This window comes from Suncus etruscus, chromosome 3 (assembly GCF_024139225.1).
Source record: "Suncus etruscus isolate mSunEtr1 chromosome 3, mSunEtr1.pri.cur, whole genome shotgun sequence".
Lineage (NCBI taxonomy): Eukaryota > Metazoa > Chordata > Mammalia > Eulipotyphla > Soricidae > Suncus > Suncus etruscus.
The window spans coordinates 65,336,615-65,363,473 of record NC_064850.1 but is presented as its reverse complement, the minus strand read 5'-3'; the positions used below and the strand labels follow the sequence as shown (position 1 = coordinate 65,363,473).

At 47.6% G+C, this 26,859-nt stretch overlaps 1 protein-coding gene across 1 annotated transcript in view; it reads right to left on the bottom strand.

Annotated features, from left to right (window-relative positions):
* The window catches only part of PIK3C2B (phosphatidylinositol-4-phosphate 3-kinase catalytic subunit type 2 beta), an 83,088-nt gene that overhangs the window by 1,721 nt on the left and 54,508 nt on the right, over nucleotides 1-26,859 (bottom strand). The window contains exons 16-31 of the mRNA XM_049770581.1: nucleotides 26,580-26,768; nucleotides 24,486-24,579; nucleotides 24,269-24,363; nucleotides 23,757-23,937; nucleotides 22,726-22,833; nucleotides 22,205-22,297; nucleotides 20,634-20,763; nucleotides 18,821-18,957; nucleotides 12,793-12,962; nucleotides 12,298-12,454; nucleotides 11,671-11,780; nucleotides 7,953-8,154; nucleotides 7,458-7,582; nucleotides 6,790-6,907; nucleotides 2,233-2,314; nucleotides 1,781-1,887 (exon numbers count right to left, since the gene is read on the bottom strand). Coding sequence (XP_049626538.1) covers nucleotides 1,781-1,887; nucleotides 2,233-2,314; nucleotides 6,790-6,907; nucleotides 7,458-7,582; nucleotides 7,953-8,154; nucleotides 11,671-11,780; nucleotides 12,298-12,454; nucleotides 12,793-12,962; nucleotides 18,821-18,957; nucleotides 20,634-20,763; nucleotides 22,205-22,297; nucleotides 22,726-22,833; nucleotides 23,757-23,937; nucleotides 24,269-24,363; nucleotides 24,486-24,579; nucleotides 26,580-26,768 — 2,098 coding nt within the window. The remainder of the gene's footprint in view (nucleotides 1-1,780; nucleotides 1,888-2,232; nucleotides 2,315-6,789; nucleotides 6,908-7,457; nucleotides 7,583-7,952; nucleotides 8,155-11,670; nucleotides 11,781-12,297; nucleotides 12,455-12,792; nucleotides 12,963-18,820; nucleotides 18,958-20,633; nucleotides 20,764-22,204; nucleotides 22,298-22,725; nucleotides 22,834-23,756; nucleotides 23,938-24,268; nucleotides 24,364-24,485; nucleotides 24,580-26,579; nucleotides 26,769-26,859) is intronic.

The window sequence follows — 26,859 nt, the reverse complement described above, 5'->3', positions numbered from 1 at the left end:
GAAACTGACCTTGGATCAGGCCATGCCTCTCCTCAAAGTTGGGGTGGCTCTGAACTCAGTGAGGGCAGGAGCCATATCCAGGCCTCAGGTCTAGCTCTGTGGGTCCATGGTATCTTATCCTGTGTACTCCTGTGTCCAACTGTGTTCCTTGCTCTTCTAACACATGGTCAGTCCCCTGCCACTCCCTGTGCTCCCACACAGGTGCCTGACCAGGGTTTGTGGGGCTACTTGCTTTCACGGTGCCTGCCAGCTTTGCTCCAATACCTCCTTAGTGACTCCATCCGGGCCTCTCAGTGCAGAATGTTTTCTTTTTTTTTTTTTTTTTTTTTTTGGGTTTTTGGGCCACACCCGTTTGACGCTCAGGGGTTACTCCTGGCTATGTGTTCAGAAATCGCCCCTGGCTTGGGGGGACCATATGGGACGCCGGGGGATCGAACCGCGGTCCTTCCTTGGCTAGCGCTTGCAAGGCAGACACCTTACCTCCAGCGCCACCTACCCGGCCCCTCTCAGTGCAGAATGGCCTCTACCTCCTTCTTCCCAGTGCTACTGCTCTGTTCTTTCTCACCAGAGCACTTCCGCTGGCCTGACTTATTTATGCCTCTGTCTGTCCTCCCCGTCCCACTGAAATGTAAGCTCCCTGAGAACAGGGATTTCATATCCAGAACTAATCTATCAGTGCCTAGTGCAAAATAGGCACTGATGAATCTTTGTTGAATGAGTGAAAGAATAAATGAATAGGGGCTGGAGAGATAGCATGGATGTGAGGCATTTTCCTTGTATGCAGAAGGACAGTGGTTCAAATCCAGGTATCCCATATGGTCCCCTGAGCCTGCTGGGGGTGATTTCTGAGTGTAGAGCCAGAAGTAACCCCTGAGCACTGCCAGGTGTGACCCCAAAACAAAAAATAAACGAACAAAGAATAAATGAATAATCTGAGCATAAGATGCAGCAGGTTTCTCTTTCCAAAGTTCATACTACCTCCTGCCATATCCATAATCCAATCCAGTACACTGTAGGGATTCAACAGAAGTTTTCCTGCGGCCAGGGAGATGGCTCAAGGGCTGGAGCATGTGCTTTGCATGGGGGTACCCTGGCACCACATGATATACCAAGCACTGATGGGTATAGCTTAAAATCAGGCTACCAAAAAAGTTCTCTTCTTCTTTCATTCCAATTGTTCTTCAATCATACCAAAAATGTAGCACTTATGTATGCTCCAGCAATGTCACATGACTGTTGTGCCTTTAACCATCATAATAATAATGTCATAAGAAACCAGGTACTATATTACATGGTTTTTTTTTTGTTTTTTTGTTTTTTTTTGTTTTGGTTTTTGGGCCACACCCGGTGGTGCTCAAGGATTACTCCTGGCTGTCTGCTCAGAAATAGCTCCTGGCAGGCACGGGGGACCATATGGGACACCGGGATTCCAACCAACCACCTTTGGTCCTGAATCGGCTGCTTGCAAGGCAAACGCCGCTGTGCTATCTCTCCAGGCCCTATATTACATGTTTTACAAACATTATCACATATAGCACCTCGGAGGCAGATACTAACATGATTCCCATTTCATTTAGAAGAGACTGAGAAATTCAGTTACTTGCCAAAGACCAAAAACAGCAAGAAACAGGGTCTAGTACTGCCTGGTAATGCCACAGAACTAGGATGCTGGTAGGCTCTATGTTGATCTACAGCAAACTTCTATGGTTTGCTCTCCAGAAAGGATCCTCAGAACAATCCCAGAAGAAAGATGAAGAAGGCAGAGTTGGGTCTTACTTACCAAGTCTCTAATGTACATCACCATGATAAAGAGCTTGTTGTTTTTGTAGGAGATAGACAGCTTCACCTCCCCTCCCACTTTCCCAACAGGACGGGCACAGGTGCCATCTGTAAAGACAAAGGACACCAAGAAAGGTCACAAGACTGTCCCCATCTCCACGTGTGGCCAGGCAGATTTTACATTTTCCACAAGCCCTTCCCTAAACTCCCCCTCTCCCCCAAACCCCAATGTCCTGGTCAGGGCCCTGCCCTTCCAGAGAAAAGTGTCTGTAGTATCTAGAAACAGCATTTTAAGATGGTTTGGGGGCAGGTACTGCCCACTTCCACTTTTAGGTACCCAACTCTTGTAGACTGTAGGAGCTGGACCATACTCAATAGGGAAACCAGTTGTCTAGCCTGTGAGTACAGAATGTTTTCCAAGGTGGGCAGAAATGTACCAAGAAGGTGCAATACCTGAGGGCTTGGGAGCAGGGCTAGTGCCTGCGGCCTTGTCATCACGGGGCAAGGAATGGAAGAAAGTGTACACCAGGTCACACTGCAATAGAAGAGCAAAGGAACAGTAGACAAGTTCAGGGACTATGATGCTGCAAGCGACTCTCCACACAGAGCCATGCAGGTATTGTTTGGATAATGGCTCCAGTAACAAATGATGAAAGATCTGGGAGGGCTGTGAAACAGGTTAGAGGCCTGGAGTGAGTGTATTGTGTTCTATGGAAGCCCTGTCTTGGATCCCTGGCAACACCTGGTCATAAAACAAAAAAATAAAACAAAACAAAAAACTTTGGGAGATGATGAATAAATTTGGGACAGAGTAGAGGGGTCACACTTCACTTGGCGATGCTCAGGGGTTACTTCTAATAGGGCTTGATGGACTATATGGGATGCTGGAGATTGAAACTGGATTGACTATGCACAAAGCAAGTGCTCTACCCACCATACTGTCACTTAGATGAGTGATCACCTGATGGGTTTTGAACATGAATTATGTATTGATGGTATAACATTGTTGTATAAAACATATGTCCTTATTCTTTTTGAGGAGAGGGAGCAGGGTGGTTCAGTCAGATTTAGAGGTACTCAAGGGCTAGTCCTGACTTTGTGCTTAGTAGCGACCCCTTGTGGTACTCAGAGGAACCTGAGATCAATCCAGATTAAACTCTTGGACCCCATGTCCTTTTTATCTTGTTTAGAAATGTATAGTAGGGCCCGGAGAGATAGCACAGCGGGGTTTGCCTTGCAAGCAGCCGATCCAGGACCAAAGGTGGTTGGTTCGAATCCCGGTGTCCCATATGGTCCCCCATGCCTGCCAGGAGCTATTTCTGAGCAGACAGCCAGGAGTAACCCCTGAGCACCGCCGGGTATGGCCCAAAAACCAAAAAAATAAAAAAATAAAAGAAATGTATAGTAATGGGGTCAGAACAATAGCACAGTCTTTGCCTTGCACATAGCCTACTGACCAACCTGAGTTGGACCCAGGTTTGATCCCTGGCATCTCATATGGTCCCTGAGCCTGCCAGGACTGATATCTGAGCCAGTAGTAACCCCGAGCGCAGACTGGTATGGCCCAAAAACTCAACCCCCCCAAATAAGTGTATAGTAATTATTTAGGAGTAAAATGTCACAATATCTATAGTATACCATGATATACTTTATATATAGATGAATGAGTGGGGCTGGAGAGATAGTATAGTGGATAAGGCTCTTGTCTCGTATGCGGCCAAACCAACCTGGGTTTGGTCCCTGGCACCCCATTTGGTTCCCTAAGTCCTGCCAGAAATAATTCCTGTGGACAGAACCAGGAGTAAGCCCTGAGCATTTCCAGATGTGTCCCAAAACAAATAAAAAGATGAAGGAGGGGCCAGAGGAATAGCACAGTGGTAGGGCATTTGCCTTGCATGCGGCTGATATGGGAGGGACCCGGTTTGATTCCTGGCATTTTATATGGTCCCCCAGCCTGCCACGGGCAATCTCTGAGTGCAGATTCAGGACTAACCCCTGAGCTCTGCTGGGTGTGGCCCAAAAACCAATAAGTAAATAAAGTTGTTGTTTTTTTTTTTTTTTAAAAAAAAGATGAAGGAGCTGGAGAGAACTCAATGAGCAGGAATATATGCTTTATAGGCTAGAGGATAAGACTTAATTTTGGGAAACACATGGTCCCATGCAATAAAACACCAAGCCAGGAGTAAACCCTAACCACGGCAGGTGTAGCTTCCAAACACACTTACAACAAAATCAGATAAAGCAAGTAACACAAATAATAGATGCTTGGGTAATGGATATATAGGCACTTATAATATACTATTCTTTGCCTGTTTGTTTTATTTTGGGGGCTCAGCGCACACCCAGAAAACCTGGGTTGGCTGCATGAAAGGCAAATGCCCTATCTGCTTTACTATTGCTTCAGTTTTCTGTTTTATTCTCAGATTTAAAATTTAGAAGGGGTTGTTTTGTTTTGGGTTCACACCTGGCAATGCTTGAGTTAATAATGGTGGTGGTTGGGGGATCATATAGGATGCCAGGAATTGAATTTAGGTCAGCCCTGTATAAGGCAAGCACCCTACCCACTGTATCTCTCTCTGGCTCCTTAAAAGTATTTTTTTTAAAAAGAGGCTGAATGGGGCCGGAGTAATAGCACCGTGGTAGGGCATTTGACTTGCATGCAGCCGACCCAGGATGGACTCAGGTTCAATCCCTGCCATCCCATATGGTCCCCTGAGCCTGCCAAGAGTGATTTCTGAGCACAGAGCCAGGAGTAAACCCTGAGTGCTGCCGGGTGTGGGCGCCCCCTCCAAAAAAAAAAAAAAAGGCTGAAGAGATAATACAGTAGGTAGGGTGCTTGCCTTACTTGCAGCACCCAAGTTTTTTGTTTGTTTTTTGGGTCACACCCAGCAGTGTTCAGGGGTTACTCCTGGCTCTATGCTCAGAAATTGCTCCTGGCAGGCTCAGGAGACCATATGGGATGCTGGGATTTGAACCACCGATCTTCTGCATGCAAGGCAAATGCCTTACCTCCATGCTATCTCTCCAGCCCCCAACAGCCAAGTTTTATTCCTGGGTCCCCCTATAGTCCTCCAAGGCTACTAGAAGTGACCCCTGAGCACCACAAGAGTTGGGACCCCCACAAAAAAAGAAAAATGTTTTTTTTTTTTTGGTTTTTGGGTCATACCCGGCAGTGCTCAGGGGTTATTCCTGGCTCCAGGCTCAGAAATTGGTCCTGGCAGGCACGGGGGACCATATGGGTCGCTGGGATTCGAACCGATGACCTCCTGCATGAAAGGCAAATGCTTTACCTCCATGCTATCTCTCCGGCCCCAAGAAAAATGTTTTTAAAAAAACTTGGATTGGACTAGGCATGCTACCTGTAGACCAGGTCCCCAGGAATTATTGGAAAAAGAAAATTAAAAGTCCATTATCAGTGGGACAAACGTCTGTTTTTTCTTTCTTCTTTTCTTTCTTTCTTTCTTTCTTTCTTTCTTTCTTTCTTTCTTTCTTTCTTTCTTTCTTTCTTTCTTTTTCTTTCTTTCTTTCTTTCTTTCTTTCTTGTCTTTCTTTCTTTCTTCTTCTTCTTTCTTCTTTCTTTCTTTCTTTTTTCCTTTCTTTCTTTCCTTCTTTCTTTCTTTCTTCTTTCTTTCTTTCTTTTCTTTCTTTCTTTCCTTTCTCTTCTTTCTTTCTTCTTTCTTTCTTTCTTCTTTCCTTCTTTCTTCTTTCCTTCTTTCTTTCTTCTTTCTTTCTTTCTTTCTTTATTCTTTCTTTCTTTCTTTTTCTTTCTTTTCATTTCTTTCTTTCTTTCTTTCTTTCTTTCTTTCTTCTTTCTTTCTTTCCTTTTTTTTTTTTTTTTTTTTTTTTGGTTTTTGGGCCACACCCTGAGACGCTCAGGGGTTACTCCTGGCTATGCGCTCAGAAGTTGCTCCTGGCTTCTTGGGGGACCATATGGGACGCGGGGGGATCGAACCGCGGTCCATCCTAGGCTAGCGCAGGCAAGGCAGGCACCTTACCTCCAGCGCCACCACCCGGCCCCTCTTTTCTTTCTTTCTTTCTTTTCTTTCTTTCTTTCTTTCTTTCTTTCTTTCTTTCTTTCTTTCTTTCTTTCTTTCTTCTTTCTTTCTTTCTTTCTTTTTCTTTCTTTCTTCTTTCTTTCTTTCTTTCTTTCTTTCTTTCTTTCTTTCTTTCTTCTCTTTCTTTCTTTCTCCTCCTTCCTTCCTTTTCCCTCCCTCCTTCCTTCCTTCCTTCTCCCTCCTTCCTTCCTTCTCCTCCTACCTTCCTTCACCCTCCCTTCCTTCCTTCCTTCCTTCCTTCCTTCCTTCCTTCCTTCCTTCCTTCCTTCCTTCCTTTCTCCCTCCCTCCCTCCTCCCTCCTTCCTCCCTCCCTCCCTCCTTCCTCCCTCCCTCCCTCCTTCCTTCCTTCCTTCCTTCCTTCCTTCCTTCCTTCCTTCCTTCCTTCCTTCCTTCCTTCCTTCCTTCCTTCTTCCTTCCTTCCTGTTTTTCTTATTCCTCTCTCAACAGCCCCTCAGCCTAGAGATATACCCAAGGCAGCTTGGCACCAAAACCACACACAAATCCTTTCTCCTGCGAGTGTTTCCTAACTCTTTAGGGGAAACCAAACTAAAATTGTGAAAATGCCCCCTCCATAAAACAATGGGCATTATCTATCTTTCAAGAAGTGAATGAAGGTCAAATGTTTTAAGAGCTGATGTCCTAATCCTCAAGGTGATGTCCTAGTTTGGCACAGAGGCTGGAGTTATACTCACTGTATTTGATAGCAGTGAGGTAACTACACCAAGATCATCAGTGGGTGAGGCCCAAAATAAAAAAAAAAAAACTGTTTTGGGTGGGGACTGCGTCTGCCCCCCTCTTCTCTCACCCATCCCTTCTCCACCCTCCCCGTCACCTCCCCTTCTCTCTTTCCTCCTTCCCTTCCTCCTTGTCCCTGCCCATATACCTAAGCACCCTCCCGGAATCTTCCCTTCAGCCCGCCCCGGCCCTACATCTGCACCCCAAACTACTGACTAACCTCAGCCACCTCTGGGGCTGCATGGATCAAGTGCCAGATGTAGCCATTTAACTCCTCCCTCCTCCGCTCGGCCATTGCTTCTCCTCGGGAGCGTCCAATCACAAAACGACTGGGAAAGCTATGAGAGTGGGGGGAGAGGGGAGAGGAGAAAGCCGCTTTGGATGAGAGTCATCTGCATTTTCACACCTGACCCCCTGGAACCTTCACCCATCACCTTACTCAGGCTAGCACCTCACCTGCAGTTCAAGCCCCACCCCAACCCCGTTTTTAAGGCTACATTCCAGACTATGCAATCAATATACAACTCCAATTTTATGTGGAAAATTCTCAAACCTTAAAAAAGCTTGTGATTTTAAAACATCTTTAGATTCAGTTAATCCCGGCTTTTATTGGGGGGAACTCAAGCTTAGGGCTTCTCACATGTCCCTTAGCACTGGGCTGTGCGGTGCCTTGGTACCCCAGCCCTGGTCTCAAGGCCTAGAAAGCCCGTGGGTGCAGAAAACCTTCCTGCAGCATCGCCAGCAGAGGGAGCTCTTGCTCCACATTCATGCACAGGCCAAGAAAGGCAGGAAAAGCCTTTACTTTCAAAGGGTCCTTCAGTTCTAAATCAGAGAACCCCATTCCTCTTTCCTCCTCAATGTGTCCCCCATCCCATACAGTCAAAGTACCTGGGCAAGAGGTTAGAAGGAAAGAGCAACCGCAGCTTGTTGTGTAATTCCTGGAACTCCTCAAATGTGCGCTGGATGTACGTGGCCTCGTGAGCATTCTCCCGCATCACTTTCACCACATAAATCTGCAACAGGCCAAGTGTTAGGGAACATAGGGCTGGAGTTATAGTAAAGCAGGAAGGATGTTTGTTTTGCACGTGATAGGCCCAGGTTCAACTCCTAGCACCCCATATGGTCTCCAAGTCGGGCTGTGATCTGTGATTCCTGAGCACAGTACCAGGAGTAAACCCTGGGCACTGCGGTGTGACCTCCAAACATAAGTTTTAGGGACTATTGTCAGAATGCCTGCACCCAGCGGACAGGAGCGTGTGCGCAGGGCAGGGCTGGGGCCCAGAGCAGCACTCCAACGCCTGCTGTATGGGTGCCAAGAAGCGGCTAGAACCCCAAGCAGCTGGAGGTGGGGTGCCAGAGAGGGTCAGACTGGAGGGGACTCACATAGCACTTGTTGGGGTGGAAGATCTTCTCATGGCGGCAGAGAAAAACGTCAGTGAGGCGACCCGAGCTCTTAAGGGTGTGTGTCCGAGGGGCAAAAGAAAGGGTCAGCCGGTCATCAGAGCCTGTGAACTTCATCTGGGCCAGGTTGTGGATGAAAAAATTGAGCTTTGTGGCCACACTGCCCAGGCTGGACTCAATCAACCTGTGGATTCAGAGAAAGGTTGTCACTCACCTCTTCCCCAGTACTCCCTGAAGGGGCGCTCCTTGACACTCACTCAACAGCTCTGGTAAGCACTTTGTGTGTATCACAATTGCACACCTGCATAAATTCCCATCTTATTTCCCCCACTGCCTTCCTGCACCAGGATGTGAAAGGAAGTAGGAAAGAATTTGGTTCACTGAGGCAAGGTCTAGACTTCTTGGTTAGAGAGAATTTCAAGATTCAGTGGTTACCAAGCAGCATCTGATTGAGTCAGTTCACTTTGAAAGGATAGCCCAGTGAAAGAGCCAAGAGAGGAAATTTAGTTCACTGTCTAGGAGAGTCTGGAAGAAAAGGGAGGGGAAATGAAGCCCCAGGGCCCCATGTTTGACAAAGGAAAGGTTCTGATCCAGAGAGCCAGAAACTATTACTGATCTGTTAAATCCATTGTCTGTAGGGCTGGGAGTAGTCCTTGAGCTCTGCCAGTTATGTGTCCCCCTCTCAAATCCATTGCTCTGTAGACTCTGTATGTAGTGTGTGTGTGTGTGTGTGTGAGAGAGAGAGAGAGAAGAAGAAGAAGAAGAAGAAGAAGAAGAAGAAGAAGAAGAAGAAGAAGAAGAAGAAGAAGAAGAAGAAGAAGAAGAAGAAGAAGAAGAAGAAGAGAGGGGGAGAGGGGAGAGGGGAGAGAGAGAGAGAGAGAGAGAGAGAGAGAGAGAGAGAGAGAGAGAGAGAGTCCGTGTATGTTTAAACAGTTAGACTACAACAAAAATTAGCAACCAGGTTCTGGGAGTGGGGCTAGGGAATGCTCAGCACATGAGTACTTGCCTTATATACATGAGACCAGGGTTTGATCCCTGGCATCACTTGCTTCCCTGAGTACTACAGGAAGAACGGAGTTAGGACTAGCTCTTGTGCACCGCCAGTTATGCCCACACTCCAAATTCATAGATAGATAAAATGATATTTTAAAATTCCTGGCAGGAGCTGAAGTGATTTTTATTTGCCTTGCATGTGGATGACCCTGGTTTGATACCCGGAATCCTAAATTGTCCCTCAAGCCCTCCAGAAATGACACTTGAATGCAGAGCCGAGAGTAAACCCTGAGCACTTTCAGATATGGCCCCTAACCAAAATAATAATAATAATAATAATTAATATTAAATATTATTAATAATCCTGGCAAAAGTATTATTATTAAGAATGTTAAAAAATAAGTAGGGAACAGGGACCGGAGAGATAGCCTTAGATGCAGAAAGACAGTGGTTCGAATCCCGGCATCCCACATGGTCCCCTGAGCCTGTCAGGAGCGATTTCTGAGCATAGAGCCAGGAGTAACCCCTGAGTGCTGCCGGGTGTGACCCCAAAACCAAAAACCAAAAAAAAAAAAAAAAAGTAGGAACAGACTATATGTAGGGTTGAAAAGTATGAAGCTATTTTTGGAATAGGGTTGGGTTAAGCTCCCCCACACCCATCGCACCACTGGAAAAATCAGCAGCCTCCATCCACACCCACCATCTTCCTGGCAGAAAAATGGCCTTTATTAAGCTCCATAAAAAAATACAATGACCACCAATACTTCCTAGCAGTCTGGTCTGGATTGATTTCACTGGGGAATTCTCAGAATGGGTGGGGATAGATGCCCCTTTTCTGCATGAATCACACAGCCCAGTGCTTCAACCAACCCCTTCTAACAGAAACAACCCAGCTCTACAATATAACCTTATCAAACTGCCATGACACCAAATTTGTTTCAGATCCATAAATCATGGACAGCACAGCCACAGTAGTCACACACAACACCTCAAACTTTTTTTTTTGAAGGGGTCACACCTGGCAGTGCTCAGGGATTACTCCTGGCTCTGCGCTCAGAAATTGCTCCTGGCAGGCCTGGGGGACCATATGGGATGCCGGGATTCAAACCACCGTCTGTCCTGGATCGGCTGCTTGCAAGGCAAATGCACTACCACTGTGCTCTCTCTCTGGCCCCAACATCTCAAAGTTTTATAGTAGTGTCTGCCCACTAGTACCTGATGAAAATATGATGAGATAGTTACATAAAAATCTGCCAATCTAATAAATAAATAAATAAATAAATAAATAAATAAATAAATAAATAAAATCTGCCAACCTCCCTGAGCTTAAATTGTAATGAAGGCTCAGCTAAAACCAACCTCAGCCTAGGAAGTCCTTAGACACTGACTTTAGTAACACCATGAAGAGATAGAATAATTATTTAAAATTGACCCTTGCTGGGCCCGGAGAGATAGTACAGCGGCGTTTGCCTTGCAAGCAGCAGATCCAGGACCAAAGGTGGTTGGTTCAAATCCCAGTGTCCCATATGGTCCCCTGTGCCTGCCAGGAGCTATTTCTGAGCAGACAGCCAGGAATAACCCCTGAGCATCGCCGGGTGTGACTGAAAAACCAAAAAAAAAAATTTGATCCTTGTTTTTTTTTTTTCTTTGGTTTTGTTTTTGGGCCACACCCGGCATTGCTCAGGGGTTACTCCTGGCTGTCTGCTCAGAAATAGCTCCTGGCAGGCACGGGGGACCATATGGGACACAGGGATTCGAACCAACCACCTTTGGTCCTGGATCGGCTGCTTGCAGGCAAACGCTGCTGTGCTATCTCTCTGGGCCCTATAATACGACTTTTTTAAAAAAATAAATAAATATTTTTTCAAGCAATGATCCTTGTAAATAAATCAATTCATCAAACCATATGCCCTGGCCAGAGTGAAAACACAAAAACTAGAAAAATAAGGGCCAGAGTGATAGCACAGCTATAGGGCGTTTGTATACAGTTGACCTAGGATGGACCCAGGTTCGATTTCTGGCATTTCATGTGGTCCCCATAGCCTGCCAGGGGAGATACCTTTTTTTTCTTTTCCTTTATTGCTTTTTGGGCCACACATGGTGACGCTCACAGGTTACTCCTAGCTATGCGCTCAGAAATTGCTACTGGCTTGGGACCATATGGGATGCCGGGAGACTGAACTGCAGTCTGGCCCAGGTTAGCACCTGCAAGGCAAACGCCCTACCACTTGCACTACCACTCTGGCCTCCAGGGGTAATTTCTGAGTGCTAAACTAGGAGTGGTCTCTGAGCACTGCTGGGTGTGGCCCAAACTAACAACAACAACAACAACAAAAAACCTAGAAAAAGCACTGTATGCATGAGCTGAGGGTTCAGTCACTGGAACAATGTGATCTTCTCAGTACTACCAGGAGTGAGCATAGAGCACAGAACTGGGAGTAGCCTCTGAGCATCATTAGGTATGATCCAGAATCCCAAAGCAAATACAAAAAAGGAAAACGCAAAAGCACACAAAAAAAGATGCGATTGGAAAACTGAGTCTAAAAGAATGTTATTTACCAGTGTGAAAACAGAACTAGGGCTGTTCATATATTAGGTTGTTAACTCCAGCCCTGGGTTTGATTTTTGCCTTTCCCATCTCTTAGCCACTCCTCCCAATCCCAACTGTGAATATGTGGTGAAGGCAGAAGTGTCCAAAGGGTAATACCTAGTGAAGAAGGTGGTAGCATTTGCCTCCGTGTCCTGAGGCCTCAGGGCATCATACACGTACTTGAGGTCATCCAGATCAGAAAGCTCAGGGATCCCACAGGACAGCATCTGGAAGACCACAGGAGAGAGGGCACATTAATAAGCAGAAATGCTTGGGGCTGGAGAGATAGCATAGAGGTAAGGCGTTTGCCTTGCATGCAGAAGGATGATGGTGGTTTGAATCCCGGCATCTCATATGGTCCTCTGAGCCTTCGTAGAGCCAGGAGTAACCCCTGAGTGCTGCCAGGTGTGACCCAAAAACCAAAAACCAAAAAAAAAAAAAAAAAAAAAAGCAGAAATGGCATAAATGTTTGCTGCTCCTGCATAAGGCCAAATGTTGTAGTAGTTAGCTCCCAGTTTGCCTAGAAGTAAAAGGTGGTGGAGAGTTGTATGGGTATAGGCTGGAGAACACAGGAATGTGAGCTTGCAGCAGAAAGTCACACACATATACACATGGGATGCTGGGCCTTGTCTTTAGGGATCATCAATGTGGACTCCCAGAATTTCTTGACAGCAAAAAATGGGAACTTTAAAGATGGTCCCAGATAACAAGAAAGGTGGGTAGAGAGGGGCTAAGGCGCCTTACCAAGCCCAGAAGATTGAGGAACAGGTGAGTGTGCTTCCGAATGAGGTTGTAGGCTTGGCAGCAAAGGTCAACAAAGTCATGGAAGCGGCTGGAAGGCTTATCACCCCCATTGATGACGTACGCCATGTCCGAGGTGAAGACAAAGGGGGCACGGTCCCTGAGCCAAGGGAAATATAAGGTAGAAGATCAACATGGAGTGAGGCTGATCTGCAGATTAGGGCATTTTCCCTCCTCTCTCAGCTCCTGTGTAGATCTGGACAGACCACAGAACTTTCCTCAGAGGAGTCCAGACATGCCCACCCCTTCTGGTTGGTCTGTGAGTGAGCCCTTTTTCTGGGTATTTAACTATCTCCCCATGGCTCACACTTCTGTAAGGCCCTTAGCCACTTTCACTTCCCCAGAGGTGTTCATCACTCACGTGTGGGTTTGTTATCCAGCTGGGAACCCCCTTCTGTGGAACTCAGGGAGTCTCCCTAGCTTCAGAAGGCCACTTACCGCTTGATATTGCCAAACATCTGGGCATGGCCTAGGAAGCGGCCGAAATCTATGTGGAACATATGGCCAGTTGTCTTTAGCATGATGTTGTCATTGTGTCGGTCACAAATGCCAAGGACATATGTAGCCACACAGCAGCCAGCACAGGAATAGATGAAGTTCTCCACAGCCTGAGAAGGAGAAAGGTGCTTGGGAGGAATGCCCTGAAACCCACTTCAGGGCCTAGCCAGATTGACTCAGCTAGTGTGGGCCATGCTCTGCAATTTCCATAAGCACCTCACTCTGCCCATGCAGCTTCATTTCCACCTAAACCAAGCAGCTCTTACACACACGTCTCTCCTACTGCACTGGCCTCCAGGAGATGGGGGGCTTGATGGTGGGATATAGCCACACCACTTCTCTGAGTCCTCTCCTTTGCCTCTTTCTCCTTAGGGAGTTGCTTGGAAAGAGAAGTTGGATCCAGCAGCCAATATTTGATGAGTCCAGGGTCCAGAGAGATAGTACAGTGGGTAGAGTATTTGCCTTGCATATTCAACATGGATTTAATCTACTGTATCTCTTATAATTCCTGAGCCTGTCAGAAGTGATCCCTGAGCATAGAACTAGGAGTAGATAGATCTTGAGTACCACTGGGGGTAGCCCCCGAACCAAAATAAATAAATAAATAAATATTTTGTGAATCCAGGCTGTGGAGACATTACAAGAAAGGCAGACAGGGGCCCAAGAGATTGCTCAAAAGGCTGAAATGTATGCTTGGTATGTAGAACCCCTTGTCTCCCAAGCACTGCCAAATGTGTCCCAAATAGCAAAATGTTTTTTTTGTTTTTGTTTTTGGGCCACACCCGGCGGTGCTCGGGGCTTACTCCTGGCTGTCTGCTCAGAAATAGCTCCTGGCAGGCACAGGGGACCATATGGGACACCGGGATTCGAACCAACCACGTTTGGTCATGGATCAGCTGCTTGCAAGGCAAACACCGCTGTGCTATCTCTCCGGGCCCCCAAATAGCAAAATGAATCAATGAATCAGTGGCAAGATTGCCACCTACAACTTTCCCCATAGCTGTGATCATTTCAAGTGAGTCCTGCATGAAAGAAACCAAACTACGGGTCCCTTCTGGAAACTACTCAAAGGCCTCTGTGCTTCCTGCCCCAATGCAACTCCCGTTCCCAGTGCTCCTGGGAACTGTGAAATGCTCAAATCATTAACGTTGCATTCTGCAGAAGAGCTGAGGCAGCTGACACTTCCCGCAGGTGTTTGCCGCTTGAAAATCAGACACATTTCTCCCCTGGGTGCAAAGTGTTAAAGATATTCTGAGTTCAAAGCTGGGGCTGGTGTCACCTGATTGTATCTGGTCAACACTCATCTTCCCAGGGAGTCATGCGGAATGAGCAGATGGGCAGCTATTGGCTTAACTCCTCCTGCCTAGAGGAGGCCCTAGAACCCACAGACTTGGCAGCAGACAGCCGCAGTCACAGCTGGCCAGTAGAGCATCCCAGACAGAACCAAGACCTCCCTACCTCCCTTTGGAAGTCTCTGCCTATCAGCTTCCAAGGACTAGTTCCTAACATCCTGAAGTCACCCCATTCAGCTCAGTACTAACTTTCCCTCCAAGGCTCTTGGGCATGGATTGCCCTTGGCTATTCCATGGCCCAGTGCCACATAATCCCCACTTCTTTGAACCAAACTGAGTGACTCTTCCATAGAAAACAAAAGAAATATGGAGGAACCTTCCTGTTCCAAGAGCATGATCAGCCTGAGGTCTGCCCTAGTGTGACAAAGCAGCTACCTCTCCTAGGAAAATAAACTCAGCTCTCCTCAATGAGACCATACAGGGTGCTAGACATCTGCTAGTAGGAAGTCTGGCTGTACTAAGACTCTCCTAATTTAAGGGGTCCAACTCTGAGGACTGAGGAGGGTTCTCTGATGAATCAGTAGGCAAGAGACTAATTGCTCTAGCTCCTTTCTATTCGTAAACATCGTAAGAAACAACCAGAAAGGTCAAAGAACTGACACATTCTTTGCAACACAGAAACTGCAAGATAGGGAACAGATTTCCAGTGGTGTATCCTTGTCATCTATCCATCCGTCATGTCATGACTCCTGATTATACTGGCAGGGAGTAATCCTGCCAGCACCAAGTCTCAGCATGACAACTATTTAAATCTGAAAAGCACATGCCAGTCTAAGCAGTCAGGCTGGCAGGAGAGAATGATTTTACTCTATTCCAGAGCTAGAAGGTCCTGAAGTCTACAATGAAGAGGCAACAGATTCTGAGAGGTGAGGAAGGGAAAATAAGGTTTTCCAGGATTTTAGAAGTCTCTAGTAATAGAGGTACCAAGCTAGAGCAAAATGTACCCAGAGAGGGCACTGGGGAGATACATATGATGTACTAGTAAGGCAGTAGGGCTGGATTATAGAAGGTTTGAGTGCAATGCTATGAATTTTATACTTACCTTTTAGAACATAGGGAGCCCTTGAAGAAACTAGAGCTAAGTCATGCTGTAAGCAGCCATAAACAACAAAATACAAATAAGCTAGAGGGGCAAATACAAAGGGATAAAACAGGCACCTCACATACAGAGATTCTCAGGTTCACCCTGGACACCACTGGATGTAACAATGGTGACCTGTAGCACTGTAGGGCCTGAGCAGCAATGCATGACTAGCTCTAGCACTGACACTCAGGCCCAAAACACTGGGGCAGGAATCATCAAGAGTAATCCTTAGATGCACCTCACATGACTTTATAGGGAAGCCTCATAGAACATAAATAAGGACCATGCTCAAAGAGCATGAAAACATTGATCCTCAGCACACATGGTCCCAGAGCATTTCGGGGAATGATCTCTGTATACCAAGCCAGGATGAGTCCTTGAGTCCTGGTGGAGATGGCCCAAACACAAATAAGCAAAATCTACATACATAAGGATTCAGGGAGCATATATGCCTTTTAAGCACAAGACCTTAGATCTCTATCACTCCATAGTCTCAAACACCATTAAGTGTTTGGAGACTTCAAAGTATCACTGGGCTGGGCTTGTAGCCTCAACATCTTCAGGTAGAGCAGCCCAGTTAGCTGAGTGATATTTGGAGTGGCCTCAGGAGCCCTGACCATGGCATGGGAAGAAACTCCCAAATTCTACATAAATACATATGAATAAAATTTAAAATAAATATAAGTGGGCTGGAGTGAAAGCACAGCTTTGCAAACAGTCGATCTTGGTTCGATCCCTGGCACCTCGATCCCTGGCACCCCATATGTTCTCCAGAGCAATACCACTTGAGAGTGATTCCTGAGTGCAAAGAAAGGAGTAACACCTGAGCACCAGTTGTATGGCCCCAAACCAATAAATAAATAGATAGATAGATAAATAAATAAATAAAAACTGGGGCTGCATTTATCTTGCATGCAGCCAACTGGTGTTTGATAGCTGGCACCCCACTTGGTACCCTGCACACTGTCAGGAGTAATTTTTGAGTACAGAGTCAGGAGTAATAATTAATAATCCCTGAGTATCACCAAACTAAAAAAACTGAAATCCTGGGCTGGAGAGATAGCATGGAGGTAAGGCCTTGCATACAGAAGGATGGTAGTTCGAATCTCGGCATCCTATATGGTTCCCCCATGCCTGCCAGGAGTGATTTCTGAGCATAGAGCCAGGAGTAACCCCTGAGCACTGCTGGGTGTGACCCAAAAACCAAAAATAAACAAAAACAAAAACTAAAATCCAGGGCCCGAGAGATAGCACAGCGGCGTTTGCCTTGCAAGCAGCCGATCCAGGACCAAAGGTGGTTGGTTCGAATCCCGGTGCCCCATATGGTCCCCCGTGCCTGCCAGGAGCTATTTCTGAGCAGATAGCCAGGAGTAACCCCTGAGCACTGCCGGGTGTGGCCCAAACACCCCCCCAAAAAAAAAAAAAAACTAAAATCCAGCAGAGATGGGCAGTGAACAGATGATGAGCATGATCATAGTGAGCATAATACAAAGACTATAGTCAAGAGCTAGAAGTAGAAAGAAGGGGACAGACAAGAGATGTTTGGGGAGTTCACGGCCACCTCAGCAGAGATGAATAGAAGAAAGCACCAAGAAAACTTGTAGGAACTTTACCCTCTCCAGAGAAAATACCAAATGCAGTTTCAAGAAGAGAAGACAGGTGCTAGAGAGAGACAATGGGTAGTGCTTATCTTGCACCTGCCCACTGGATTGGATCTCAGCACTCCATATAGTCTCTGAATACTGCTATGTGTGATCCTCTTTTTTTTTTTTTTTTTTTTTTGGTTTTTGGGTCACACCCGGCAGTGCTCAGGGGTTACTCCTGGCAGGCTTAGGGGACCATATAGGATGCCGGGATTCGAACCATGACCTTCTGCATGAAAGGCAAACGCCTTACCTCCATGCCACCTCTCCGGTCCGTAGGTGTGATCCTTTGAGCACCATTGATTGAGGTGCTGTTGTTCCTGGCTCTGCACTAAGGGATCACTCTTGATGGTGCTCGTGGGTCAATGTGGGATCCTGGTGATCCAACCCAGGTTGGTCACTTGCAAGACAAGTGCCTTATTGGTTGTATTATCTTTCAGACCCTAGAGGGCTTGGCCTGGTCTGTAACCTAAGAGATGAGCAGAAATAGCCATATGGAGTATGTAACAGGGGAGAGAAGGTTGGAGTAGTAGTTATAGTTATAAGAGATGTTGAGTTGGCACAAGGGGAAGGCAAAGAGCAGAGCAGGCCAGGAATTAAACCCTGGGGTACAAACATTCAAGGCCAGTTGCCATCATCTAATTACATGTTCACTGAACAACATTCTCATATAACTTGGCTATCCATATTGTTTGTTTCTCTGTAATATAATGCACTAATCAACATAAATAATATTTGGATCCCCTTGGAAGTTCAATGATATAAATTCACATTCTGGCTTAGTATCAATCTAGTATGAGTTTGGTTATTTTGAATCGTTCCCATCTCTAAACTCAGACTAGAGTAGCCAGAGACTAGAGTCATGAAGCTAAGCAAAGTCACCACCATGGGCCAACAGAGCCCCTCTGTTCAGTGAATCACCACAAGGGGTAGATCAGTCAATTTCTGAGCACCACGGCTAAAATCTTCCTCAATCCTTACAGCCTGCACCAAATCACTTGAATAAATAGAAATCACTAAGAGAATTTTTTTTTTTGGCTTTTGGGCCTTACCCAATGATGCTCAGGGGTTACTCCTGGCTATGTGCTCAGAAATTGCTCCTGGCTTGGGGGACCATATGGGACACCGGGGATCGAACCGTGGTCCATTCTAGGCTAGTGCACGCAAGGCAGACGCCTTATGTCTTGCGCCACTGCTCTGGCCCCACTAAGAGAATCTTGAATCATACCTAAGGAAAAGGATTAGATAAAAATGTCCTCTAGTATTGACTTCACATGGATGAGGTCCTGAGTTTATTCTCTGGCACTACCAAATATAAATAATAAATCTATATTAAATGAAATTAAAAAGATCTCTATGTAAAGTGTCCTCTTATCAATATTTTTCTTAGAGGGCTACACCCAACAGTGCTCAGGGCTTATTCCTGGTTCTGCACTCAGGAAGTGTTTTTGTGGGCTTGGGGTGCCAGGAATTGGTATAACTTTACTAGCTGTCCTATCTCTCTGGCCCTCTTCTCTCACCAATTTTATTTCTATGAAGTGTCACTAAACAACCCTGACAGAATGCAAGAGAAACTGAACAAGATCCCTGCTCCATTCATTACTATGTTCTTGGTGTTGCTGATCATCAAAGGCAAGTGTTGAATCACTGAGTTACATTCCCAACCCTTAAGACCCAGATTTGACCCTGGACACATGCAGACACCTAAGCGTGAATCCAGGCTTATTCTCCCAATTGGACACCAGAAGACTACCTCAGGTGGCTGCAACAGCCACAGAGCCCACTACTGGGAACCCAGAGGCACCACATGTAGCCCACCAGGAGTGTCTTGTTCCAGGGCTAGTGGCAGTAGCTGGCACCACCACCCCTGCATTCACACCCTCTCCTACCTTCTCATACTCATCTTCCCCATGGTTATGTTTCTGCAGCCAGTCTGCCAGGGGCCGGTCCTTGAAGGAGCCAGTCACGCCATGCTCCACCTGGATCTTGCGCAGGGTCTCAGCATTAGGGATCATCTCTACCATGCCTGGGACAGAAGGTAAAATGGTGACTCTCAGAAAGAGAGAGAGAAGGGTTGAAGTGAGAGAGTTACTCCATATCTCAGGCTTCAGGAGACCTGGACAAAGGCTGGGCATATAAGGAGAGGCCCAAGGGCAGAGCAAGGAGAGGGTGCAGCAGGCGCTTCCTGACTGCACTGGCCCCTTCATGGCCCCAGCCACAGGGTCATACCTGATTGTACTCAAGACTCACCTCTGGCTCTGTACTCAGGAATTACTCCAGGTAGGTTCAGGGGATCATATGAGATGCTGGAGATCTAACCCAGATTATGTGCAAAGCAAGTGCCCGACCCACTGTACTATCTCTCCAGACCCCCCTTCCTGTTTTTAATTCTTAATTACAATAGTAATAATTACAATAATAATAATACGTAGGGGCTTGCCTTGCATGAGGTTGATCTGGGTTCAATTCCCAACATCCTTTTATGGACCTATTCCTGAGCCCATGACCAGGAGTAAGACCTGAACACAGCTGGGTGTGTCCCACAAAATAACATAAAAGAAACAAATAATCAATGTTTTACTAGTTTTGTTTCATCAATTCCACTAACCCACTTTTTCTCCACTGGTTGAAATATTTGGAGTGAACTTTTCCTTCTATTTTTTTTAAATATCCCCCTTCCCTCTCCTCCACCACCGTGTTGCTGTTATTACAATAACCAGAGATCATACATATCATACATATAGGGCATGAGATGTTGCACCCTTTGTCAGAGAAGTGATGTTTGGGTTTCACTTGGCACATGTGGGGCAACACCAGCAGTTGTACTAGAAGCTTCCTGCTTGCAAGGCAGGTGCTTTTGCCACTGAGATATCAGCAGGTCTTGGCATTTCACTCATAATCTCTTCAAGAATAACTGATAAAGGTATAACTACTATGATATACTCATATGCCCCCTTTTTTATTATCCTTTTCTAATCACCTAATCTACTTTGCTCTTACCTACTCTCTACTCAAATCCTTCCAACTGTTTCCAGTCACTTTTGATTGTTTTGTTGGGATCAGAATCTAGTCTCCAGTACTCTTTTGCTCAAGCTCTGGAAATTGCAGTGCTTGGGGGAACAAATGGGCCGCTGAGGATATGTTCCAGGCTAGTGAGTGCCCTGCCTGCTATACTATTGCTCCAGCCCCCAATCAGATTCTTTTTTCTTTTTTGGGAAGTGGATGTGTTGCTCCTGGCTCTGTACTCAGAAATCATTCCTGGCAGGCTTGGGGGACCATATGGGATGCCAGGGATAGAACTCGGGGCCGTCCTGGGTCGGCTGCATGCAAGGTACACAAACACCCTACCACTGTGCTATCACTCAGCTCCACCCCAAATCAGATTTCTAACAGTTCCTTTCCCCTGCCTTCTGCTGAATGCTTTTTCATAGCTTCTGAAGAAATAATCCCACCCACTAATGCTGTTTGTCTGTATTGCAGCACTTGTGGGCTCCTCCGAGCTCTGTGACCAGGGGAACATGCAGTGCTTAGGACTGAACTCAGGGCTCCAACATACAATACAGGAACTCATGACCTTTGAGTTCTTTTCTGGCCTCGTTTTCCTGGAGAGGCACATACTCGTGTTGGGGCAGGGGGAAGATCAGTCAGCCAAGAGGTGCCCTCTGCCCACTCCTTGTCACCAGCCATCCCCTCCACACTGACCTCGCCCCCTGCCAGTGGAGAAGCAGCGGAAGATGACCATGCGCATGTCCAACCCCTCCTGCACCCAGATCTTGCTCATGATGCGAATCATCTGCAGGGTCAGCATGTCCTGGCGAAGGTCGTCCCCACACTGGATGGAGGAAGGGAGTGACCAGAGCTCATCTCTACCCCTTGTCCCAAGTTCTCAGGAGAGTCATGTTGGCCCCACCTATAGGGGCAGGAAGGGGTGCTGGGCTTCCCGAACAAACAAGCCAACCAACAAACAACCTCACACACATGTGCCAGGTACTTTGCTCTTACTTTCACCCACATCGCCAGAAGAACTGAATCTAGGCCCCTCTTCCTCATCAGGACCTCCTGACGTCGTTTTAAAATGACTAAACTTGGGGCCTGTGCAATAGCGCAGCAGTAGGGCGATTGCCTTGTATGCAGCTGACCCAGGACAGACCTGGGTTCTATCCCCGGTGTCCCATATGGTCCCCCAAGCCAGGAGCAATTTCTAAGCACATAGCCAGGAGTAACCCCTGAGCGTCACCAGGTGTGGCCCAAAACCAAAAAATTAAATATAACAAAATTTTGGGGGGCTGGGGAGATAGTGCAGAGGGTAAGAAAGACACTTGCCTTGCATAGGCCAACCTTGGTTTAATTCCTAGCATCCCATACAGTCCCCTGAGCACTGCCAGGAGTAATTCCTGAGCACAGAGAGTCAGGAATAACCCTTTTTTTTTTTGATTTTTGGGTCACACCCAGCGGTGCTCAGGGGTTACTCCTGGCTGTCTGCTCAGAAATAGCTCCTGGCAGGCACGGGGGACTATATGGGACACCGGGATTCGAACCAACCACCTTTGGTCCTGGATCGGCTGCTTGCAAGGCAAATGCCGCTGTGCTATCTCTCCGGGCCCAGGAATAACCCTTGAGCTTCACTGAGTATGACTCAAAAAAAAGGACTGAACATTCAGGTCTGAGCAATAGCACAAAGGGTCAGGCATTTATTTGCCTTGTATGCAGCTGACCCAGGTGCTGTCCCCCAGCTTCCTATTTGGTCCCCTGAGCCCCAGCAGGAGTAATTCTTGAGTACAGAGCCAGGAGTAAGCCCTGAGCATTGCTGGGTGTGCCACCCCCCAAAAATTAGTAAACCTCAGATTTGAACTTAAGGCAGCTCCCTAAATCTGGAGCTCTGGTGCACTTTCTTCCTCCCTTATGACACTGCAGTGTTTACCTTCTGGCTGAATCAGTTCAGGGTTTATAGTCCAACACTATTTGTTTTCTCTCCAACTCCCTGGCACAGGGTGTATGGGTTTGTGCTTCAACACCCTCAGGGCAGAGAGAACCTATCTCACAAACCACAGCAGTTCTGCCCCCGAGAAGACAGTTCTAGATACCTACTTGGCTGCTTCCAACTCCTCTAGCTTGGGGCCTGTAACTTCCTTCTAATCTTTCCTATACCAAAGGAACCCCCAAGGAAAACTGCCTGGGCTGCCTCTGCAAGCCAGGTTTTCTTCATCTCCCCTCCACTCCAATCTCCCACACACACCCTTCTGACTTCTCCAGGTGTGAACAGGGTGCCTCACCTTGAAGATGACTCGGACATGCTCACCTAGCGGGTCCACATTCTGGAAGGCAAGCTTGAGGGGGGCAGCATTGGAATTGAAGTAGGAGCAGTCCTATGGTACAGAAGGCAGAGGTCAGGGGCTCAGTGGTCAGTGATTTCTCCTGCTCCCCGATCCCCACATAATCAACAGCCTGGGCCCCTGATCTCATTCCTCTGCTAGTTCTGTACCAGACCAGTGGGAACTCTGATGAGCCATATCTGCACCTGTGCATACCCCTCTCTAACAGGAGGCCTACATTTTGAATTCCAGGCAATACATGGCCTCAGCATAGCCTGGGCACAAAGGACACAAGTTCACAGGAGACTATAAGGCTTTACCCATCAAATGCAGCTCCCAGACACACACACACACACACACACACACACACACACACACACCATCACCTCCACACTCTCTGAAGCTAAGAGAGGCCCCAAGACCTGTGGTTCTTCCTCATCGTTTTCAGTCCCTCCCAGGATCCCAAATTACCCTCCACTTACCCTGGGCACAATGCCCTTCACCAGCAGGCTGGGGCTGAGTGGCAGGCGACAGGAGCCATTGAGGACAAAGAACTGCTTCACTTCATCCAGACCCTTGCGGAGGATGCTCTGGGGGGGGGGCAGAAAGCCTCAGTGGGAATGCCCCCTGCAGTGTGGATGGCCCCAGGTGATCAGGAAGAAACACAACTAGCCCATCCCCCGACCCGAGATGAGATGTGAGCAGTAAGTTAGCCGGGAAGAAGGCAAAGAGCACCATGCCATGGTCAGATGTGGGTGCTGTATGTCAAAGTGGAGGTGCTCAAGCAAGCTTTTCTTCTGAAGAAAAGCTAATCTGAGGACTTTCAACCCTCCCATGGTTTGTTTTGGGGGCTACACCCCAAAGTGCTCAGGGGTTGCTTCTGGCCATGCTTGGGAGACCATGCCCTACCCCACATGTAAAGCATGTTTCTCTCCAGGCTGCTGCTATTCCTCATCCCAAACCTCCCAATCCTAAATGTCATAAACCAGAAACATGCCCACAGATCAAGGGCCGTCCTCTGGCAGTCTGGACTCTTCAGCATCAGTAACAGTAAAAGCCTGGGGCAGCCCTCACTTGTTCCTCTGGCTGAGTACCTGTGTGTCAGCAACCTAAACAGCTGCGCTTAAGTTGCCTTAAAAAGTCTTTCAGGTGAACAGTTAAATAAACATATGAGCTACGAGCACTCTGCAGGTCAAACAAAGCACGCCCATAGGCTAGAACCAGTTTGCAGACAGTCTATCTGAGCATGCAAGTGAAGGAAACTCATTCCTCCCACCCCAGCCTCTGAGTCAGAGATGGGCTGGTGCCTGCTCTCCTGCTAGTCAGAGCACTGGAGAAGTGTGTGAGGCACCACAGAAATCACTAACACACTGGAGAATGCACTTTGCAGTTGGGAAACCCAGGCTTGAACCCGAGCACTGCCAGGAGCAACCCCCAAGCATGGAGCCCTCAGCATGGGGAATGGCAGAATGATGGCAGAAAATAAAAGGAGGAGGCAGGTTCATCCACTCACCGGCCGTGCTGATGGGGAGGCCTCCCGGACCTGCTGGGCCAGCTTGGCCAGGGTGTTGACCAGCCAGCTTTGGCGGTTAAATTCCTCCCGCAGCCCTTTGCCACAACAGCACAGCAGGGCCGCCAGCAGGTACTGGTAGCGGATGCTGAACTGCGAGTCCTTGATACCGTCTTTCAGCAGCCTGTGGGCAAAGGGGGTGGGTGCTAGGCTCATGGGGGACCCCTAGAGGGACTCACACAATTGGGACTGAGACAGGCCCAGCCAAACCCAGCTGATATTTGGGAGGAGACAGACCCAATGCACTTGCGCTCCTGGTCCTTTTAAGCCCACCTCTGCCCCTAGTTTCTCCTGAATATTCCCACTGCTGAAGGGCTACTGCTTCTGAGGGTGGAGACCTCATGAGAAGTGGTATATCAGCCACATAATATAACCTGGCCAGTCTCTCACTCAATGCCTGAGTAAGATGTTGGCCCCATAGCATAGTGAACCCAGGACGCGCCTCTCAGCCTTACCAGAAGAAATAGTGCGTGACCCGCAGGTCAGAGATGGCTCGTTTGAGGAGGAAGCGCACCAATGGGCTGTCCAGGTAGCACTCGTACTTCAAGGCCTGTCCAGGAGAGGGGCCGGGCGACTGAGTGGCGGCCATGATGCATTGGCCGCGAGCCCAGCCCTGCGTTGTGGGGGATCCTGGGTGGGACCTCAGAGTGGAGGGAAGGCCAGCGCCCCCACCTGTACAAGCTGGGGCAGGTAGTCGAGCAGCTCAGCGTCTGAGAGCGAGCCGATCCACTGCACAGCCATGCGTCGCACCTCTTGGTCCGGGAAGCTGCAAGACAGAGCCCAGTGCCCTGACATCCCGTTGTGGCCTTCTCCCCTCGTGCTGCAGGGGCCGAAGGAGGGCAGCAAAAAAAATCAAAGACCCCAGATTCTGCCAAAGTCCACAGAGAAATAATTCAGTGCTTAAAATTGTAGCAAATCGAGACACATGCTTTGCATGTGTGAGACCTTGGTTCAATCCTGAGCCTCCCAAAAACAATCTATATGTACATAAGTAGAAAGAGTCCTGATCTATCTTTCACCTTTTCCAGGATCTCAGCCACTGAGAATGGCTTTGGTTACAGAAATCATTGTCACGGCCTCTGTGACTTAAAGAAAAACAAAAAAAAAAACTATAATCTTTTCCTTGATTCTACCAGAAAGTTCAGTCATCAAAGCCCTCTGTGCCATACTACCTTCCTTTAACACAAAGCTCACTCGGAGGGCAATGGACCATGGAACTGTATGCTGGTAGAGTGGGGCAGAATGAGCTTCGCAGATTTTAGTTAAACCATCCCCTCAAAAACATAAAACAAGGGGGCCTGAAGAGAGTATAGTGGAGAGGGTGATTGCCTTCCTTGTGACCAACCCAGGTTTGATCCCTGGCATCCCATATTGTCACCTAAGCACTGCTAGAGTAAATCTTGGGCAGAGAGCCAGAAGTAAATCCTAAGCATTGTGAGGTGTGGCCCCAAAACAAAAAACAAACAAACAAAACATAAAACAGGGGCTTAAGTGATACTACAATAGGTAAGGCATTTGCCTTGTACATGGCTGACCAGGGTTTAATCCCCTGCATCCCATTTGGTCCCCAAGATCATTGTCAGGATTAATTCTTGAGTGTAGAGACAGGAGTAATCCCTGAATACAACTGAGTGTAACCATTGCCCCATATGGTCCTCCAAGCACCAGCAGGAGTAAGCCCTGAGCACAGAGTCAGGAGTAGCCCAGGTACAGCCTACTCCCTAAAAGAATTACATGAGGAAAAGAAAAATTAAGTAGTAGATTAATGATATGCTAAAGTTTTGAGGACAGATTTGTGGTGTCTGCCATTAACTTCAAAAAGCATAAAATAGGACTGGAGCGATAGCACAGCGGTAGGTCATTTGCCTTGCATGTGGCCAACCCAGGACGGACCCGGGTTTGATTCCCGGCATCCCATATGGTCCATTATGGTCCCCCGAGCCCGCCAAGAGCGATTTATAAGCACGGAGCTAGGTATAACCCTTGAGCACCATCGGGTGTGACCCAAAACACTAAACAAAAAAGGTATAAAATGTAAGACCAATTGATGAGTGAGTAAAGGAACAGAAAAATGTGACAAAGAAATAAAACTAAAGCTAAAGCTTAGAATTTGGATCTGAGACTGTTCACTGAAAAAATCCAAATCAGGGGCCGGAGAGATAGCATGGAGGTAAGGCGTTTGCCTTTCATGCAGGAGGTCATCGGTTCGAATCCCGGCGTCCCATATGGTCCCCCGTGCCTGCCAGGAGCAATTTCTGAGCCTGGAGCCAGGAATAACCCCTGAGCACTGCCGGGTGTGACCCAAAAACCACAAAAAAAAAAAAAAAAAAAAAAAAAAAAAAAAGAAAAAAAAATCCAAATCTGAGTATGCCTGAAAAATATTCTTTTGTTTTGTTTTGTTTTAAGTTTTTGGGCCACATCCTGTGGTGCTCTGGGCTTACTCCTGGCTCTGTAGTCAGGGATCTTTCTTGGCGGAGCTCAGGGCCCCATGCAGGGTACTGGGGATTGGATTTAGTCACATTGAGCAAGACAAGTGTCCTACCCGCTATACTGCCTTCCTGTCCCCTGAAAAATATTCTCAATAGGGATGGGGTGGTAACTTAAAGGACATGGATGGAGGACTGCTTGCCATGCAGGAGCCACGATTCAAGGAGGGGTGCTGGGGGAATGAGAGAAAGAAAAGACAAAAAAGGAGGAGAGAAGCACTCAGGGCTGGCTCTGGTGGCGAGGGCAGGAAGGCCAGGGGCAGGGAAGGTGCCCACTCACGTGGCATGCAGCAGCCCTAAGGCGTCCTGATGGTTCATGTGGGCCCACTGCTTCAGGAGGGCGTAGATCTCCGGCAAACACGCCCACTCCCAACTTGGGGCGCTGGCGAGCACTAGCGGCAGCGAGCTCACCTCCGCGTGGCAGTAATAGCGCTTCTCCCACAGGCGCTTCTTGTCAGCGTCCGTGAGCCTGGGGGACAAGGCCAGGAGAGAGGCTGGGTCAGCCAGAGATGGGGAGCACCGTCCTGACAGCATGCTGCCCGCTCCAAGTTCACGATCCT